Source organism: Mus pahari, chromosome 4 (assembly GCF_900095145.1).
Source record: "Mus pahari chromosome 4, PAHARI_EIJ_v1.1, whole genome shotgun sequence".
NCBI classification, from domain to species: domain Eukaryota; kingdom Metazoa; phylum Chordata; class Mammalia; order Rodentia; family Muridae; genus Mus; species Mus pahari.
The window spans coordinates 85078712-85096557 of NC_034593.1; the positions used below are offsets into that span (position 1 = coordinate 85078712).

At 42.3% G+C, this 17846-nt stretch overlaps 1 protein-coding gene across 6 annotated transcripts in view; it reads left to right on the plus strand.

The window, feature by feature from the left end:
• The window catches only part of Pogz (pogo transposable element derived with ZNF domain), a 46905-nt gene that overhangs the window by 23696 nt on the left and 5363 nt on the right, over positions 1 to 17846 (plus strand). For 2 of the 6 annotated variants that reach the window (XM_021195335.2, XM_029537292.1), the window contains 9 exons: positions 2033 to 2208; positions 3665 to 3773; positions 5291 to 5581; positions 5661 to 5870; positions 11517 to 11623; positions 12393 to 12730; positions 13657 to 13811; positions 15958 to 16058; positions 16496 to 16642. In XM_021195335.2, the coding sequence (XP_021050994.1) occupies positions 2033 to 2208; positions 3665 to 3773; positions 5291 to 5581; positions 5661 to 5870; positions 11517 to 11623; positions 12393 to 12730; positions 13657 to 13811; positions 15958 to 16058; positions 16496 to 16642 (1634 nt within the window). The remainder of the gene's footprint in view (positions 1 to 2032; positions 2209 to 3664; positions 3774 to 5290; positions 5582 to 5660; positions 5871 to 11516; positions 11624 to 12392; positions 12731 to 13656; positions 13812 to 15957; positions 16059 to 16495; positions 16643 to 17846) is intronic. The other 4 variants (XM_021195336.2, XM_021195337.2, XM_029537293.1 and 1 more) reach the window with 2 other exon arrangements.

Genomic DNA, 17846 nt, shown 5'->3' on the forward strand with positions numbered 1-17846 from the left:
TTTTTTGAGACAGGGTTTCTCTGTGTAGCCCTGGCTGTCCTGGAACTCACTTTGTAGACCAGGCTGGCCTCGAACTCAGAAATCCACCTGCCTCTGCCTTCTGAGTACTGGGATTAAAGGCGTGCGCCACCATGCCCGGCATATATTATCATTTTAATAGTTACTTATTACTATGTTTTATTGTTTGTTTTAGATAGGATCTTACCATATAACTCTGGCTAGGAACTCACTCTGTAGACTAGACTGGTCTGGAACTCACAGAGGTTTATCTGCCTCTGCCTTTGCCTCCCAGGTACTGGGAATAAGTCTTCTCCCGTGCCTGGCTGTTTTGCTTTTTAAATTAATTATTTTATGTATATTGGCGCTTTGCCTGCACCTGTGTCTGTACACCCTGTGTGTGCCTGGCACCATTGTAGGTCAGAAGAGGACAAATAGGAGTTACAGATGGTTGCAATGGGAATTGAACCCATATCCTCTACAAGAGCAACAAATGCTCTTAACTAACCTTTACCCTAATCCTAACTTTGAGCCAACTCTCTCTGTAACTATTTTGTTTTTTGAGGCAGGGTTTCATATAGCTCAGGTGAGCCTTGAACTTCCTATTTAGCTGAGGCTGGCCCTGGATTTCTGATCTTAGTGCCTCTATCTCTTAAAGATTTATTTATTTATTATATGAGTACACCGTAGATGTTTACAGACACACCAGAAGAGGGCGTCGAATTCCTTTACAGATGGTTGTGGTTGCTGGGATTTGAACTCAGGACCTCTGGAAGAGCAGCACTCAGTCCTCTTAACCGCTGAGCCATCTCTCCAGCTTCTGAGAAGTGCTAGATTTACAGTGTATATACATGCACACATTTTTGTTTGTTTTGTTTTTGAGCCTTGGCCTACTGTTTTCAAGGTTGGCTTCAAACTTGCTATAGCAACAGGGATGGCCTTGAAATGCTTACCATCCTGATGTTGAGATCACAGGCATGACTGCAAGCAAGCCTGGCTTGTGCAGTGCTGAGATTTGAAACAAAGGCCTCATGCATGCTGGGCAAGCAGTCTGCCAACTATGCTACATTTTCAGCCTTTTATAATGCTTTTGATAACCATTATTTGATTAACATGTTAACAATAGATTATAAAAAGATACTTTGAAATTTCACTTCTACAGAGCTACAGTGAGCACTGGATATAAATGTGCATATACTACCTGTACCTAAGGTGGGTGGAAAGTATTGGCTGGGTTTGGAGCCAGACTGGGCTATAACAAGGCTGTCTCAGAAAACATCTCCTCCAATAAGGCCACACATCCCATTCCTTCTTCAACTGTTCTAATAACTGCAGACCAAGCATTCAAACATAACAGCTTATAAGAGCCATTCTCACCCAAGCCACCACAGCTGGTATAGAAGAATGTCATGTGTTATTTGGCATCAAACTAAATGAGAACCTTTCTCAAACAGCAACAAAGTAGTTTAGGGCCAGTGAGATGGTTCAGTGAGTGAGTAAAGGGCACCTGCTGCTAAGCTTGAGATGCCTCCCACACTTATGCTCACACATGCACACACACACACACACTCACACACACATACACATACAACCACACACAGAGATACACACACACACACATTTATAAGTAAATGTAAAAAAAAAAGTTTAAAAGAGGATTAGCTAACAACAAATTACCTTCTTACAAAAAGGTTTTACTTAAAATATGGAAAGTCTTATCTTTTGGCTCTGCTGATTGGGGAGAAGTGTGTGGTAACTCATTAGTGTGAAGCTAGGAACTGGTGCCTTTCAGCCTTAGGCAAGGCATGGGTGGGTTAGTGAACTACCCTGACCCACTTGTCTTCTGTTAGTTGTAGAGGTGGGTGAAGCTTAAGTTGGAGTGAGTTAGGTGAGTAGTAGCAGTTAAATGGTTTTGATATCTGAGACACTGTTTCTTAGCTGAAATAATGTTTCTTATGAATACAAATTTAGCAATGTTTCTAACATCCCTTTCTTATTCTGTTTTCCTTTGTGTTGTCTGCCTTTTACCCTTTAGCTGGTAATACTTTGGTCCAGCAAGGTGGACAGCCACTCATCCTCACCCAAAACCCAGCACCAAGTCTGGGAACAATGGTTACTCAACCAGTATTGAGACCTGTCCAGGTCATGCAGAATGCCAATCATGTGACTAGCTCCCCTGTGGCCTCACAACCTATCTTCATCACTACCCAGGTGAGTGGGACTTTGAATTCTAGACCTGGTAGGGGAGTCTTAGCCTTGGACGGGGTCTTCATCACGGTTGAGTTCTGTCTGTTGAACTGAGTTTCTCTGGACTGTTTCACAGGATCCTGCCTGTGAAGTACCCAGCACAGCATCATGGCTACATGATATTTTCATACACCTGATAGGTCTGTTGAGTTGATTAAAGTCTGAACAGAAATCACCATTGGGAAACTTAAAATTAGAAAGGCTTCACTCAGGGCTGGAGAGATGGCTTACCCAGCAAGAGCATTTGTTGTTCTAGCACAGGACCCAAGTTCAATTCCCAGACCTGCATGTCAGCTCACAACTGTGTCTGTAACTTCACTTTCAGAAGGCCTGATGCCTTCTGACTTCCATAGACACCAGGCATCCCTTTGGTGCACATACATATGTGCAGGGAAAACACTCATACACGTAAAAGAAATCTTAAGAAAAAAAGTGAAGCCTTCGAATTTGCCTTGCAAGGGCTACCTTTTATCTGGGCTGCTTCTGCCCCTAGGGTGGATTCACTGACTTTCGAGTACATGTATAAAATAAGTGGTCTTAGAAGAAGAAGAAGACTCTCCATTCAGTGTACTCATTGGAAGTTGAAAGCCCAAATCGGAGTGGAATTTAAAGGCACATGCTTCTCTCTGCCTTAGTATTTATCAGAGGTTTGTTGCCTTTGAAATGGGCTTTGATAGCAACATTTAAAAAAAAAAAAGGGGATTGTTTATATGTTGAATACTAGGTTAAATACATTAGTGATTTCCCCCCCCCCCCCTTTCAAAGCACCGGTGTATGGATGCATAGGTTTGTTGGTTTTGGTTACTTAATAGTTTGCTAAACACTGTGGGTGGTGGTGGTACATACTTGTAGCCCCAGCTTTTGGGAGAATGAAGCAGAAAACTGTCATAAATTCAAGGCTTGCCTAAGCTCCATAGCAAGTTTAAGGCCAACCTGGGCTATATAAACCTCGTCTCAAAAAACAAAACAATCCCAGCAGTGGTGGTGCATACCTTTAATCCCAGCACTTGGAAGGCAGAGGCAGGCGGGTTTCTGAGTTCGAGGCCAGCCTGGTCTACAAAGTGAGTTCCAGGACAGCCAGGGCTATACAGAGAAACCCTGTCTAGAAAAACCAAACCAAACAAAAAAACCCCAAAGATGTTTGCCAACAGAATTAGGAGTTTGGGGGCAGCCTAGGCTACATAACAAGACCTGTCTCAAAACAAAAACAAACAAACTAACTAACTAAAAAAAAAAAAAAAAAAACCAAACCAAAAACCTAGCATGCCAGAATTTCCTAAATTTCTCCATTTCGGTCATTTGAAAGCTGAAACTGAAGAGAGAAAGAGAGCCGCTAGGTGAGACTGGAGCCTTCAGTCATATTGTAGTCAGTCTGGCTAGTTGATCTCTAAGTTAAAGGTCATTTTTCTTTTTAATTCAGGGATTTCCTGTAAGGAATGTTCGGCCTGTACAAAATGCAATGAATCAGGTTGGGATTGTGCTGAACGTACAGCAAGGCCAAACAGTTAGACCAATTACATTGGTCCCAGGTAAGGAAATACTTATAACCTGGAATCCAGATACTTCTTTTATAGTTTCAGGATATTCTAGAGCACCATGTTAACAATTTAAGCCCAATTTTAAAAAGTCTTGCTAACCGTTGACCAGGTGGTAACTCTATTCTTGTAACTTCCCTACCCTTAATGAGGTCAAATACGTCTTATTCAGTCAGTATCAGTACCCGCTGATGAGGTCGGCTCATGTTGTCCTGAAAGAATGTTACTCATGCAAACTCACAAATCTAACACTCCATGTACACGAACTTACTTATGTGGTAGGATTATAAATTGAATTTTACTTTAGTTTTAAAGTATTAGTTTTGGATATGCCACCAGGTATGGTGGCACACTTCCTGGAAGCCAACATTCAAGAGGTTGAAGCAGGATTACTGTGAATTCAAGGCCAAGTCCTGGCTCAAGAAACAAACTAAGGCAGAGGTTGGGGAGGACTTTAGATATAAATGAAGTAAATGGTATGTGCTTTGAGGATAATACTACCAGTCACCATATAATGGAATATTGGGGTTGGGGGGGGTTGTAGCCAGGAATAGAGTGCATTCTTAGCATTGCTTGAGGCCTTGGGGTCAACTTCCAGTACCAAAAGAAGATTCTCGTAATTACCCCCAAGTCACATTTCTTACATATTAGATTTTCTACAGTTTGGCTCAAAAAGAGAATAACTTTACTTAATTGTGTAAATGGTCCTCAGAACTATTAGGTGTCTTGGGACTAAAGGGACTTGCCTCCAAGCCTGACAGCCTGTGTTCACTCCCTAGAAGCCACATGGTGGAAAGAAAGAACCAACTCACACAGGGTGTACCCTGACCTCCATTTGCACACTGTGGTATGCATGCTACCCACACACATAGATGCTCACATACTCAAAGAAGTACAAGTACAGTCAGGATCCTTTGTAGTTGACTTGCTAAAGCTTTTTGTTGTTGTTGTTGTTGTTTCAGGGCCTTCAGGGCTTTCAGGGCATAAATTGATCAGATTTCTCTGTAACATTCTGGGGTTCCCTAAATACTTCTCACTGGAATTGTCTATAGTTCTAGAAAATGGTTAACCTTTGGGACATTCTAGTAGAGTAGATTGCCTGTCCTATTTGAATGTATAGAAGAAGATGGAAAATTCTTTTAGAATTCTGAACAAAGACTCTAGGATCAAGTCTGCCCTGTGGCCTGTAAATACCCATTCTCTTCCCACTTCTAATATGGAGGCCAAGCTACTGTACAAAAGATAGTGTGGAAGGCATCTAAAAGGGGTTGGTGAGGATTCCTTCTAGTTACTGCTTTACGAAACTTTGGATAATTCCTTTTGTTCAGTGGACAGCTACAGCCTTCTTAGATGTTAAGATGGATACTACTCTTAGTAACCTCTGGTGGTCACTCAGTCAGTTCAGGGAATAACTTTTTCCTGTTCTTGTATTTCTAGGAAAGGCAAGAAAATATTTTATAGGTGAGCTCACTGATGAAGGTTTGGGACTCTTTTTGTCTCTCTTTTAAAAGCCCCAGGTACACAGTTTGTTAAGCCGACAGTTGGCGTCCCACAAGTGTTCTCTCAGATGACCCCCGTGAGGCCAGGCTCCACAATGCCTGTGAGGCCCACCACCAACACCTTTACCACCGTCATCCCAGCTACTCTCACCATCCGAAGCACTGTCCCACAGTCACAGTCCCAGCAGACCAAGTCCACCCCCAGTACCTCCACTACTCCCACTGCCACACAGCCAACCTCACTGGGGCAGCTAGCTGGTCAGCCTCCAGGCCAGTCCAACCAGACCTCGAATCCCAAACTAGGTGAGACTTGGATGAGGAGATGGCAGAACAGCATGGGGTAGTGGGTGGGAAACAGATGGTTTTCACTTGGTCAACGTAGCTCCCTCCTTCCCCTCTCCACCTGCAGTGAGCATTGCCAGCTTTGTCACTGTGAAGCGACCTGGGGTTACAGGTGAAAATAGCAACGAAGTGGCCAAATTGGTGAATACTCTTAACACTGTCCCTTCCCTGGGCCAGAGTCCTGGGCCCGTGGTGGTGTCCAACAACAGTTCTGCTCAAAGAACCAGTGGACCTGAATCTTCAGTGAAAGGTAATATGAGAGACTGAAACACCAGTCATGCAGAAAACATTGATAAAGCATTTATTGCATTGAAGCTATTGTGAAATGGAGAAATAAAGTAGGATGCAGGTGCTTTGGTTTGTTTTTACAGAAATGGTAATGTTGTAAAAGATTGAAAATGTAGCTGCAGCAGCTTTGCTGATCAATTAGCGTCACAGATATGTTGATTAAAGATGTCTGTGGAGCAGTGGATTTTCTGGTTTTTTTTTTTTTTTTTAAAGATGTATTTTATGCATGTGGGTGTGTTGTCTTCATGTCCATCTGCACATCAGAAGAGTGGGACACTGGATCTCGTAGGACTACAGTTATAGACAGTTGTGAGTTGCCACATGGTGCTGACAATTAAACTGAAGACTGGAAGAGCAGCCAGTGCTCTTAATCACTGAGCCATCTCTCTGGCCTCTGTGGAGGCTGTTTTTACAGTTGAGGTGTGCTAGAGAGGTTTTCAGGAAGATAATATGAATCTGAGAATATTTAAAGGTCCAGAGCAGGGACTGGTAACTTCCTGTGAACATCCTAGGCTTTGCGTGGAACATGTTTTCTGTTCTGAGCACTTACGTACACTGGTGCCGTTGCATACAACAGCTGCCAATGGTGACAGTTGGCAAGAGCTGGACTCCGTTGTTTATGGGCTCTGAATTTAGAATTTTATATACTTTAAATGTGCCTCAAATTTTTCTTTTGGTTTCATTTCAACTATTTAAAAAATGTTGAATCTTTTTAAATACATTGAAAAACCTAGATAGTCACAAAAAATTGAAATGTTTACTTTCTATGCAATATAAAAATTAATTCAAAGCCAGATGTAGTGGTGCATGCCTTTAATCCCAGTGCTTGGGATGCAGAGACAGAGCATCTCTGAGTTTGAGGCCAGCCTGGTCTATATAGTGAGTTGTAGGCCTGCCAGGGCAACATAACGAAGACTTGTCTCAACAACAACAAAATAAAAACCTCTAGGTAAATCAAGACCCAAGCAAACACAGAAGCTGTAAAACTCAGAAGAGAGCTTGACATAAGGTTGGCATGTGTTATTGCATGTCTGTAAGCTCAGCACTTGGGAGCCTGAGAATAAGAAAGGGCTTGTGAATGTGAGGCCAACATGGGTTACACAGGGAGAATCGGTATCCCAAGAATCCAAAACAGAACAAACCAGCCAACTCAGGATGGGGGATGAAGAGAGGTAGCTTAGTCAATAAAGTGCTTGCCGCCGGGCAATGGTGGCACAGGACTTTAATTCCAGCACTTGGGAGGCAGAGGCAGAGGCAAGCAGATTTCTGAGTTCGAAGCCAGCATGGTCTACAGAGTAAGTTCCAGGACAGCCATGGTTATACAGGTTTCAAGAAACCCTGTCTTGGAAAACAATCAATCAAAAATAAATAAAAAGTACTTGCTGTCTAAGCACTAATACCTGACCTAGATCCCCAATGCCAAGTAAAAGCCATCAGCATCAAGAGGTCATGGAGTTCATTGGCCACTCAGTCTAGCTAAAACAGTGCAGTGACTATCAGGTTTAGTTAAAGACCCTGTCTCAGAAATAATTTGGACCAGGGCTACACAGAAAAACCCTGTCTCAAAAAAAAGAAAGGAAAGGAAAGGAAAAAGGAAAGGAAAGGAAAAAGGAAAGGAAAGGAAAGGGAAAAAGGGAAAAAGAAAAAGGAAAAAGGAAAGGAAAAAAGAAAGAAAGAAAAGAAAAGAATGAATGAATTTGGAGTGTGATAGAAGAAGGGGCCTGAAGTTACTAATCTCTGGCCTCTACAAGTAAAAATATCCACACATGGGCTGGTGAGATGGCTCAGTGGGTAAGAGCACCCGACTGCTCTTCCGAAGGTCCAGAGTTCAAATCCCAGCAACCACATGGTGGCTCATAACCATCCGTAACAAGATCTGATGCCCTCTTCTGGAGTGTCTGAAGACAGCTACAGTGTACTTACATATAATAAATAAATCTTAAAAAAAAAAATATCCACACATATATAATACACACATGTATATCACATACAAACAGAAAAAGAAAAAAGTTGACACAGTTCCACATGCCTATAAATAGACCTAGCTACTTGTGAGACCAAAAAATGGATTGCTGTGTACCCATTATGACCAAGGGTCTAGGCAGGGCTGAGAACCTATCTTACAAATCAATAACCAGTATGATGGCTTATACTTGTAATTTAGCAGTCAGGAGGCCAGTGCATGAAGATTACTATACACATGTAAGGTCCTGCCGTAAAACAGCTAACCAGAACCAAAAGTCCTGGGAAAAGCATAGGAAGAAGGCTTTACAGGATTAGATTTGACAACGGTCTATTGCATGCTAAAAGCACAGGCAAGAATAAAAATTGCTAAATTTGAAATTTTAAGTTTGCATGCATCAGAGAACACTAACAGCACAATGAAAACGTAACCTGTAGAATGGGGAGAGGTGACAGATATAATATGCTAAGAAATTACTACTAATATATAAATAATTTGTGTACTGTGCAACAATAACAACCTACCACCATTACTGCCGATCTAAGGTGAGGCTAAGCAGGTGTGACGGCTCAGCAGGTGAAGGTGCCTGCCACCAAACTGACCACTTGAGTTCTATCCCTGGAACCTGTATGATTGGGTGAGCCATTGGCCTCTAAATGCCTGTTGTGGCATGTGTGTAAACACACAAAATGTTGTTGTGCCTGTTATAGTGGCCCGTGCTTTTAAATTTCAGCACTTGTGAGGCAGAAACAGGCAAATCTCTGAATTTGAGGCTAGCCTGGTCTATAACCCTTATCTCAAAAAGCAAAAAACAAATTTTTTTTTAAAAGATTTATTTATTTATTATATGTAAGTACACTGTAGCTGACTTCAGACACTCCAGAAGAGGGCATCAGATCTTGTTAGGGATGGTTATGAGCCATCATGTAGTTGCTGAGATTTGAACTCTGGACCTTTGGAAGAGCAGTCGGGTGTTCTTATCCACTGAGCCATCTCACCAGCCCACAAAATTTTTTTAAAATGAGGTAATGAGGGCTTATGGAGAAGTAACAGAGATGAAATCTCTCCCCAGTGTGTGTGATGTCTGGGTTCCATCCCCAGCAGGTGGCAGGGGGGAATGGGGAGACATCTCTAAAGATAGTCATGAAATATCTGATAAGCATCAGGTGGCCAGGAGCATCAATCTGCTTAGGAAAACACAAAAACCCTGTGAAATACCATCAGTGCCCACTAGAGTAGCTATCAGCAAACAACCCAACTAAACCAGCCAGATAACTCAGAGAGACAAATACTGTATGTTTTCTACTGGATCCTAATTTCTACTTTTTATAAGTGTGTATTTACATATGAATAAGTGTAGACAGACGCCAGGAAACCACAAACGTGCAAATGGTTGGGGAAGAGAGGTGAGTAGAGATCAGGGAGGAGAGGTTAATAGGACCCATGTGATAGGAAATGGAGGGGAGTCCTGGGATTGTAAGCAGGAGCAGGGGTAGGTAAAGGAAAGGAGCAGAAATAGGTAGAGAGTCAACCAAGACTGGGTGTGCGTGAAAATGCCACAAGGAGCTTCCTTTGTATGTTGACTGAAAAAGAAGATGGTATGTAACTTCTTTTGAGAGAAGGTCTAAGATTATGAGAAAGTAGTGCCTTGATCTAGCCAAATGATTATACTCTTTCTTCATGAAATATGTGGATTGAAGTTGAATAATTCAGAATATAATAAAAGGAAGTGTCGGAATATAGTAAAAAGAAGCTATAATTGTTTTTTGTTGTTGTTTTGCTTTTTTTAGTTTTTCTTATTTGTTGTGTATGGGTGTTTTGCCTTCATAGGTGTCTGTGCATGCCTGGTGCCCATACAAGCCAGAAGAGAGCATCAGGTCTCCTTTAACTAGAGTTAAAGATGTTTGTGTAGCACCACTGAGCCATCTATCCAGCCTCTGCAGTTGTTTTCAAAAGTAACAGAATGGGCCGGTAGGGTAAGAGGGCTCAGCCTGCAAAACTGCATACTGCCACACTGACAGACAGCCTGAGTTTGATCTCTGGGACCCACACTGAAGGACAGAACTGACCACACACACACACACACACACACACACACACACACACACACACACACTAGATTTAAGTGACATTCAGGTGAGGATATAGAGGAAGTGGACCTCTGTGTACTATTGACAAGGACATAGCACTGTCAAACACTGTGAGAAGTAGTATGATGTGTCTCTACAACGTTTTCAAGTTTCCATATGCTTTGGAAGCTTGGCTTTTGAGCATAGATCGAAAAGAATTGATAGCAGAGTCCAGAACAGAATCCTGTAACCTGTGCTCACAGCAATGTCAGTCACAATCGGCAAAAGGCGAGGACAGCCTAAGTCACATTCCAGTCATGAGTAGATGAAGGACGTGTGTTCTGCTCACACAGTAGTCAATAGTGCTTAGGCTTAAAAAGGAAGTCTTTTTTTTTTTTTTTTTTAACAGAAATTTTTTTTTTGTTTATTTTTGTGACTATATTTTAATTATATTTCTTCTTTTCCTTTTCTCCCTCTGAACCTTCCCGCATATCCCTCCCCACTCTTCTACAAACTTATGGCCTCCTTTCATTGGTTGTTATTATGTACATATATGTAGTTGTATATACATGCATATTCCTAAATATAACCTGTGTAGTCCATATAATGTTACTTGTAAGTATAGGAAGTATTTTTGACACAATACAACATGGAGATTATTAGGCTGTGTGAGATGGTATCAAAGTCCAGACCAACCAGGGTTACATAAGGAAGATCCTGGTCAGAAAGGCCCTTTGTAGTCCTAGTTCTGTCGAGTGTAGACAGGATGATCAAGAATTCACACCAGCCACAGCTGTATCTTGTCTTTAAGGCTGATGTGGGCTACAAGAGGCAGGTACTGTCTTAGATAAAACTGTCCCCCAAAATTGTTTCCTTTTTATAAGTTGAGACAAGTTCTGGAAATTATACAACATGAGTGTCCTTCCTCCCCTGAAGCAGTCTTGAAATGAAGCTAGTTACACTGTGAGTGTTGCCTTCTGTGTATCATAATGTCACAATTAGATACATAGTTTTGCTTTTAAATGTGCTGTCCCTTTGTAGGCCAAATGGTCTGTAACTAGATGTATAGACCGAGCTGGCCTGGGACTTGATCCTCTTCTCCTCCCGAGCACTGAGTTTACAGGTATACATCGCTGTGCTCAGTTCCATTGCAGTTTTTAAGAAAAGATGTCTGCCAAGCACATGGTACATGCCTGTTATCCCAGCACTTGAGAGTGGAGACAGGTTAATCATGAGTTCAGTGTTAACCTCAACTACACAAAGATGTTCTCTGAAAACAAACCAAAAAACCATAAATGGGAGAGAAAAAAAACTTTACCTAATTGGAGTTGATGGTTCAAAAAAGGGGGTGTGGCATTTCTAGCTCATGAGTCAAAATAGAAACTGGCTGCTCGCTGAGATGGTCTCTGGGTGTCAGTTTGCCAGCCCTGGCCTAGAGTTAGAACAGTAAAGGGCCTGTGTCACACACACAGTGCCTCTCATGCTTGCTCTTTACTCTTGGCTCTCTCCTCAGGGACTCTGCTGTCTTGCCCCCGTATGCTCTACTAATCTTACCAATTCTTGTCCCTTCTTCCAGTGACCTCTTCCATCCCAGTGTTTGACCTCCAGGACGGTGGACGGAAAATATGTCCACGGTGTAATGCTCAGTTCCGTGTTACTGAAGCTTTGAGAGGTCACATGTGTGTAAGTGATACCACTCATGATAAAGATCCAGCTTAAGTGGCCTCTTCTACCTCTTCTAGTACTGGGATCATGAAAAGCAGATGCTTAAACTGGCTTGGAAACTTTTGTAAAAGCTGTTCTTTCTTGTGTTCTGTTGGAGAACAGGGCTATGAAAACCGGGACTGTGATAAAATACATATAAAGACTGCCAATAGGTGATTGAGCACTTACTGTCAATCTGATCTCACAGGACAGCAAGTTTGTTAGATAAGACCACGAGGAATGTTTATAACCTCAGCTCCATTTTAACTCCCTCATTGGGAGTATGAAAACCTGTTACCTTGTTCCTGCTTTATTTGCCGTCGTGCAGTTTCCTGGTATCAGTCCAAATGGAGCAGTTGGACCCTCAAGTGATGCTAGGTCAAGGCTCAAGACAGGAGAGGAGCAGTGAGGTGCAGGGCTTGGGGCTGTGTGGACATGGAAAAGAGAAGTGTAAACTCTGGGGCTACTGAGATAAAGGAGATGAAAGCTGGACAAAGACCACCTTAAACTCAGCTCAGTGTGCCAGCAAATGCCTGCAGTCCCAGCTACCCAGTAGGCTGAGGCAGAAGGATTTTGTGAACCAGTGGGCTACTAGCCTGAACAGCTTAAATAAAATCCCAGTGTCCAAAAACATGTCCTTTATTACCTACATTAACAAAGCATTCCAAGGGACTGTAGGTGATATGATGGATTTATTAGCTCATCCTAGTTCCTGGTAAATGGAATAATGATGTCATTTCTTTTACAGTACTGCTGCCCTGAAATGGTTGAGTACCAAAAGAAAGGCAAGTCCCTCGATGCAGAGCCCAGTGTCCCATTGGCAGCAAAGCCCTCATCCCCTGAGAAGACAGCCCCTGTTACTTCCACACCCTCCTCTACACCAATTCCTGCTCTCTCACCACCTACCAAAGTACCAGAGCCAAATGAAAATGCTGGAGATGCTGTCCAGACCAAGCTTATCATGCTGGTCGATGATTTTTACTACGGACGGGATGGGGGCAAAGCAGCCCAGCTCACAAGCTTTCCTAAGGTTGCCACGTCTTTCCGATGCCCTCATTGTACTAAAAGACTAAAGAACAACATTCGGTAAGCCTGAAACAATAGCCTTAGATGTTACCCTGCACAGAAGTACACAAGTGTTCTTATTACATAGTTAAGTTTCTCTCTTGGGAAATATTAACTATGATGCAGTCTTCTTTTATGGTTTTTTTTGAAATGGGTTTTCTGTGTAAGCCCTGGCTGTCCTGGAACTCACTCTATAGACCAGGCTGGCCTCGAGCTCAATACTTGAGTGCTAGGACTAAAGGCATTTACCACCACCACCTGACTTAGTCGTGTTAAAATTTATATTGGGCAATACTGTTGAATTATTTCATTATGGTAACAAGTTTGAGTAAGGAACACAGTCTGCTTGAACAGAATATTCTTTTAGTTTTAAGAACTTGTTATCTGGGGGCTGGACAGATGACTCAACAGTTAAGAGCACTGACTATCCTTCCAGAGGACCTAGGTTCAGTTCCCACCACCCACATGGCAGCTCAGAACTGTCTGTAACTCCCAGATCTGACACCCTCACATATATAGATATGGATGGATGGATGGAGATGTAAGTATAGATGTGTACATAAGTAAAACTTCAATGCATGTAAAGTAAAAATAAATTATTTTAAGAAGTATCTATTAATATGGAGCTGGAGAAAGGGCACAGAAGTTAAAAGTACATTCTGCTCTTATAGAGGATCTGAGTTCAAGTCCCAGCATCCACATAAGGTGGCTCACAATTGTCTGTAACTTCAGCTATGGCCTCCTTCAGCACTTGTATGTATGACCCTATACACAGACACACATAAATACACAGAATTTGTAAAGGATCATCTTTCTGGGCTTATAAAAAGACTCTCCCAAATGGAAGTTGTAGTTGGGGAGCAAATCATATTTGTTCATAACTGTATCATATCTCTCATCGACTGCTGACTTAGTTTCCTGTACTTTCTCTTTGTGCTGTGCTACAGATTCATGAACCACATGAAGCACCACGTAGAACTTGATCAACAGAATGGTGAGGTGGATGGTCACACTATCTGCCAACACTGTTACCGCCAGTTCTCCACCCCCTTCCAGCTCCAGTGCCACTTGGAAAATGTTCATAGTCCCTATGAATCTACTAGTAAGTTTGAAAACTCAAACTCCAGCAGAGGGGTGAGATCTATGTTTTCTTCATTTACTGAATGGCACTAGCAGAGAGCTCATTATACTCAGATAATAGTGTTAGAGGAGTACTTTTCTCTACTTTCTAACAGGCATGATTTTAAAGTACTTTGCTATTAAATTGGTGGTGTCCGTGAAATAGTAGGTGGTGAGCTAGAATGTTAGTTACAGATCTTACAAAATAGGAACAACAGCCAGCACTTAGAATAACAGATGTCATCTGCTTAAAACATGTTTGTTTGTTTGTTTGTTTGTTTGTTTGTTTGTTTGTTTTAGACACAGGGTTTCTCTTTGTATGTAAGTCCTAGCTATTCTGGACTCACTTTGTAGACCAGGCTGGCCTCAAACTCACAGAGATCTGCCTGCCCCTTGTCTCCTGAGTGCTGGGCGAAACATAAGCTTCTATTGAGTTGACATTTTGAGATGTGAGCCCAGGGTTCAGAGTTCATTCTTGTTTGTTTGTTTGTTTGTTTGTTTTGGGTTTTCAAGACAGGGTTTCTCTGCGTAGCCCTGGCTGCCCTGGAACTCATTCTGTAGACCAGGCTGCTGGCCTCGAGCTCAGAAATCCACCTGCCTCTGCCTCCGAGTGCTGGGATTAAAGGCATGCGCCACCACGCCCAGCCTTGTTTTGGTTTTTTGAGACAGAGTTTCTCCGTGTAGCCCTGGCTATTCAGGAACTCACTCTGTAGANCAGGCTGGCCTAGAACTCAAAGAGATCCACCTGCCTCTGCCTCCCAGTCCACTCACCACTTCCATCCCCCCATGCTGCGATTAAAGGCCTGCACCACCTCTGCCCTGCTTCAGGATTCTGGAGCTGGAGTTACAGATGCTTGTGAGCTGCCGGTGTGGGTGCTGGGAACTGAAGCAGGAAATGCTTTAACCATTGAGCCACCTCTCCCTTTTTATTCAGAATATTTCTAATGTCCTTAAGGGATTGTCAGTTTTGTTGAAAATGTAAATTATCTTAAGTATAGGAGCTTACATAATTATAGTGTGTAGAGTAAGACAATATTATATGTTAGATTTACAGGCTCATTCATGTAATCCCAGAACTTTGAAGGCAGAAGTAGGAAAGCCACTTAGTTCAAGGCAAGCCTGGCCTACATAGTAAGATCCTATCTCAAAATAAGATAATATTACAAACATGCCTTATATATACAATAGGGAAAAAGATTTTGTGGCCAGGTTTCACAAAACGTGGTGATAAACTTTTAGTTTTAAATATAGGGAGGAGTTAGAAAGATTCAGAGGGTGGGCCATTGTCTAATAAATACTTAAAACTTTAAGTCTATGTTTATATTTTCAGAAACTTGAAAGACCAGTGGACGAAGGAAAACACAGATAAATATAGCTCTTTTGCTAGCCATACGTTATAATTCAAAATATGAAGCAGTTAAAAATTTTACCAAAAGTTTAGAATTGTATCCTTTTAATCAAGCTTGACAAATTTCTGAGTATAATTATCTTGAATCTGTTCATACTGAACGAGAAGTGACATTATATACACCGTTAACGCCAGCACTTGGAAGGTAGGGGCAGAATGATAATCTGAGTTCCAGGTTTATCTGTTATACATAAGCGTTCCAGGCCATACAGGGCTGTGTAGTCAGACCCTGTCACAAAGACAAAAAAAAGCAAACATCTCTTAGTGTTTGTCAGCCATTTCAGAACAAATTCTTCCTTGTACTTCATGGACAGTCAGTAGCTATTTATGAATTATTTATAAATGAAAATCTTTGTTCCTGGGTATACGCTTAAACTCATGTAGTATTTTGAAAGAACTCACTCAGCAGTGAAAGACCCATGCTGTAGATGTATTGGAAGCTGATGAGCAGTTTTAAGGGTTTCTGCCATGTTCTTGTCTTATCATAACAGAGGTGACAGTTCTAGGTCACAGTGGGTAATGACTTAGAGAAATAAGAGGTAGGAAATGGACAGAAGGTGGAGAGAGAGAGAGAGAGAGAGAGAGAGACAGAGACAGAGACAGAGACAGAGACAGAGACAGAGAGAGATATGAGAGAGAGAGAGAGAGAGAGATGAGAGAGAGAGAATGAGAGAAATATTTTACATCCAAGTCCATGTCTCAGTGCTGTCTCTCCTTCCAGCCAAGTGCAAGATCTGCGAGTGGGCCTTTGAAAGCGAGCCCTTGTTCCTACAGCACATGAAGGACACGCATAAGCCTGGAGAGATGCCTTATGTTTGTCAGGTAATGCCTTTTTCACACTGACTGTAAAGAATCCACGAGTGGACATTCCTAAATACCCACTATACAGCTTCCATGTATGTGCTCTGTAGAGATTCGGCAAGAGTAATAGTGCAGCTCCTGTAGTTAGGACTTGTTAGAAGATAGCGCCCAGACAGGGGACTCCTTGCATACCAAGAGTCTGTCTCCTGAGCTCCCAAGCTCCCTTTCAGGATAGAGGATGCTTTTCTGTCTTAGAGAGTATGGGATGTTCCTTCCTGACTCTGCTGCCCTTTCCTGTTTCCATCCCAGCTAAGCTTACCATCCACATAGATCTCCATTGCACACCCAAAGCAGTAACACCTATGCATTGAAGACTACTTCTGGATGTCTTTGTTGTTATCTTGCTTTACGGCTCCAGTTGTTCACCTTACCCTTATTTTCCTTCTTGTATTACTCAGGTGTGTCAGTATCGCTCCTCCCTCTACTCTGAGGTAGATGTCCATTTTCGGATGATCCATGAAGATACTCGGCATTTGCTTTGCCCGTATTGCCTAAAAGTCTTCAAAAATGGCAATGCCTTCCAGCAACACTACATGAGGCACCAGGTATCAGGCACAAGCAATCCTGTATTCTCATTTGAGGTTTTGGATCCTAGGGACAGGGTTGAGATTGTTAAATAATGTTGGTAGAGAAGATAATATTGTGTTAGCAAACATCATTCAGTTCTTGTTTCTTCCTACACACTAGGTTAGAAGTTAGAGGTTTAGTGTGAGGGCTTTGTTAATAGGGGAAGATACAGAGAAGCATCTATCTGTTCTGGGAACTGAAGGGACATCCAGAAAGAAGGATGAATAATGGTGGGGAATAAATAGAACAGAGCTGGTGTTGTAGGGAGGTAAGGGGTATTCAGAGCAAACCCTAGGGTACAAGGTACATGTTGGAAGGTATGTGCAGATAGATTATGGGTGTTCTCCTAGGCTAGGAAGAGGATTCAAGTTCTGCAGTGATAGGTTCAAGATTTTACAATGCCAGCACTAAGTAAACTAAGTCAAAGCTAGAGCAGAGGGAAAAGAGTACTCAAAGGCTTTAATCAGGTTAGTGGTTGTTGGCTTTTGAAGTAAAGAAAGGGATGGAGTCAAGAGGCATTGCTAAGACTATCTATATTTACAATGCAGGGATGGGCTAGGTGAGATAGCAAGGGAGTAAGAGTGGCTCCTGAAACAATCGTTGCCTTTGTCAGGCTGCAGACTCAGAAACAGCTGTCTATAAAGATGTATTAAGCCCCTCCCCACATTCCACCTCCTGAAAAAGGGGGAGGGAAGCACGAATACAAAGGGGAGTACTATGTTTTGTATGTGGCCTTTAAAAGAGGTATGGCTGGAAAGTCTTGGTGCTTGGGTGCTTGTCCCACATGAGGAAGGCCTCCGCTTTTTGCTTGTATCTTTAGCACCACTAGAAAGGAACCAAAGAAAGCTTTGCTCTGTGGTTGTTCATATACACAGCTAGTGAAAGATGTCTGTGGCGGTGAACCAACAACCAGGAATTAAAGGCAGACCTAGAATGTGAAGAGAACAGAATGAGAGTCTGAGTTCTATTGTTTACTTGACATCATGTATGTTTTTGCATGCTTTAAAAATCAAGAAGAGGGGGCTGGTGAGATGGCCCAGTGGGTAAGAGCACCCGACTGCTCTTCCGAAGGTCCGGAGTTCAAGAGTTCAAATCCCAGCAACCACATGGTGGCTCATAACCATCTGTAACAAGATCTGACGCCCTCTTCTGGAGTGTCTGAAGACAGCTACAGTGTACTTA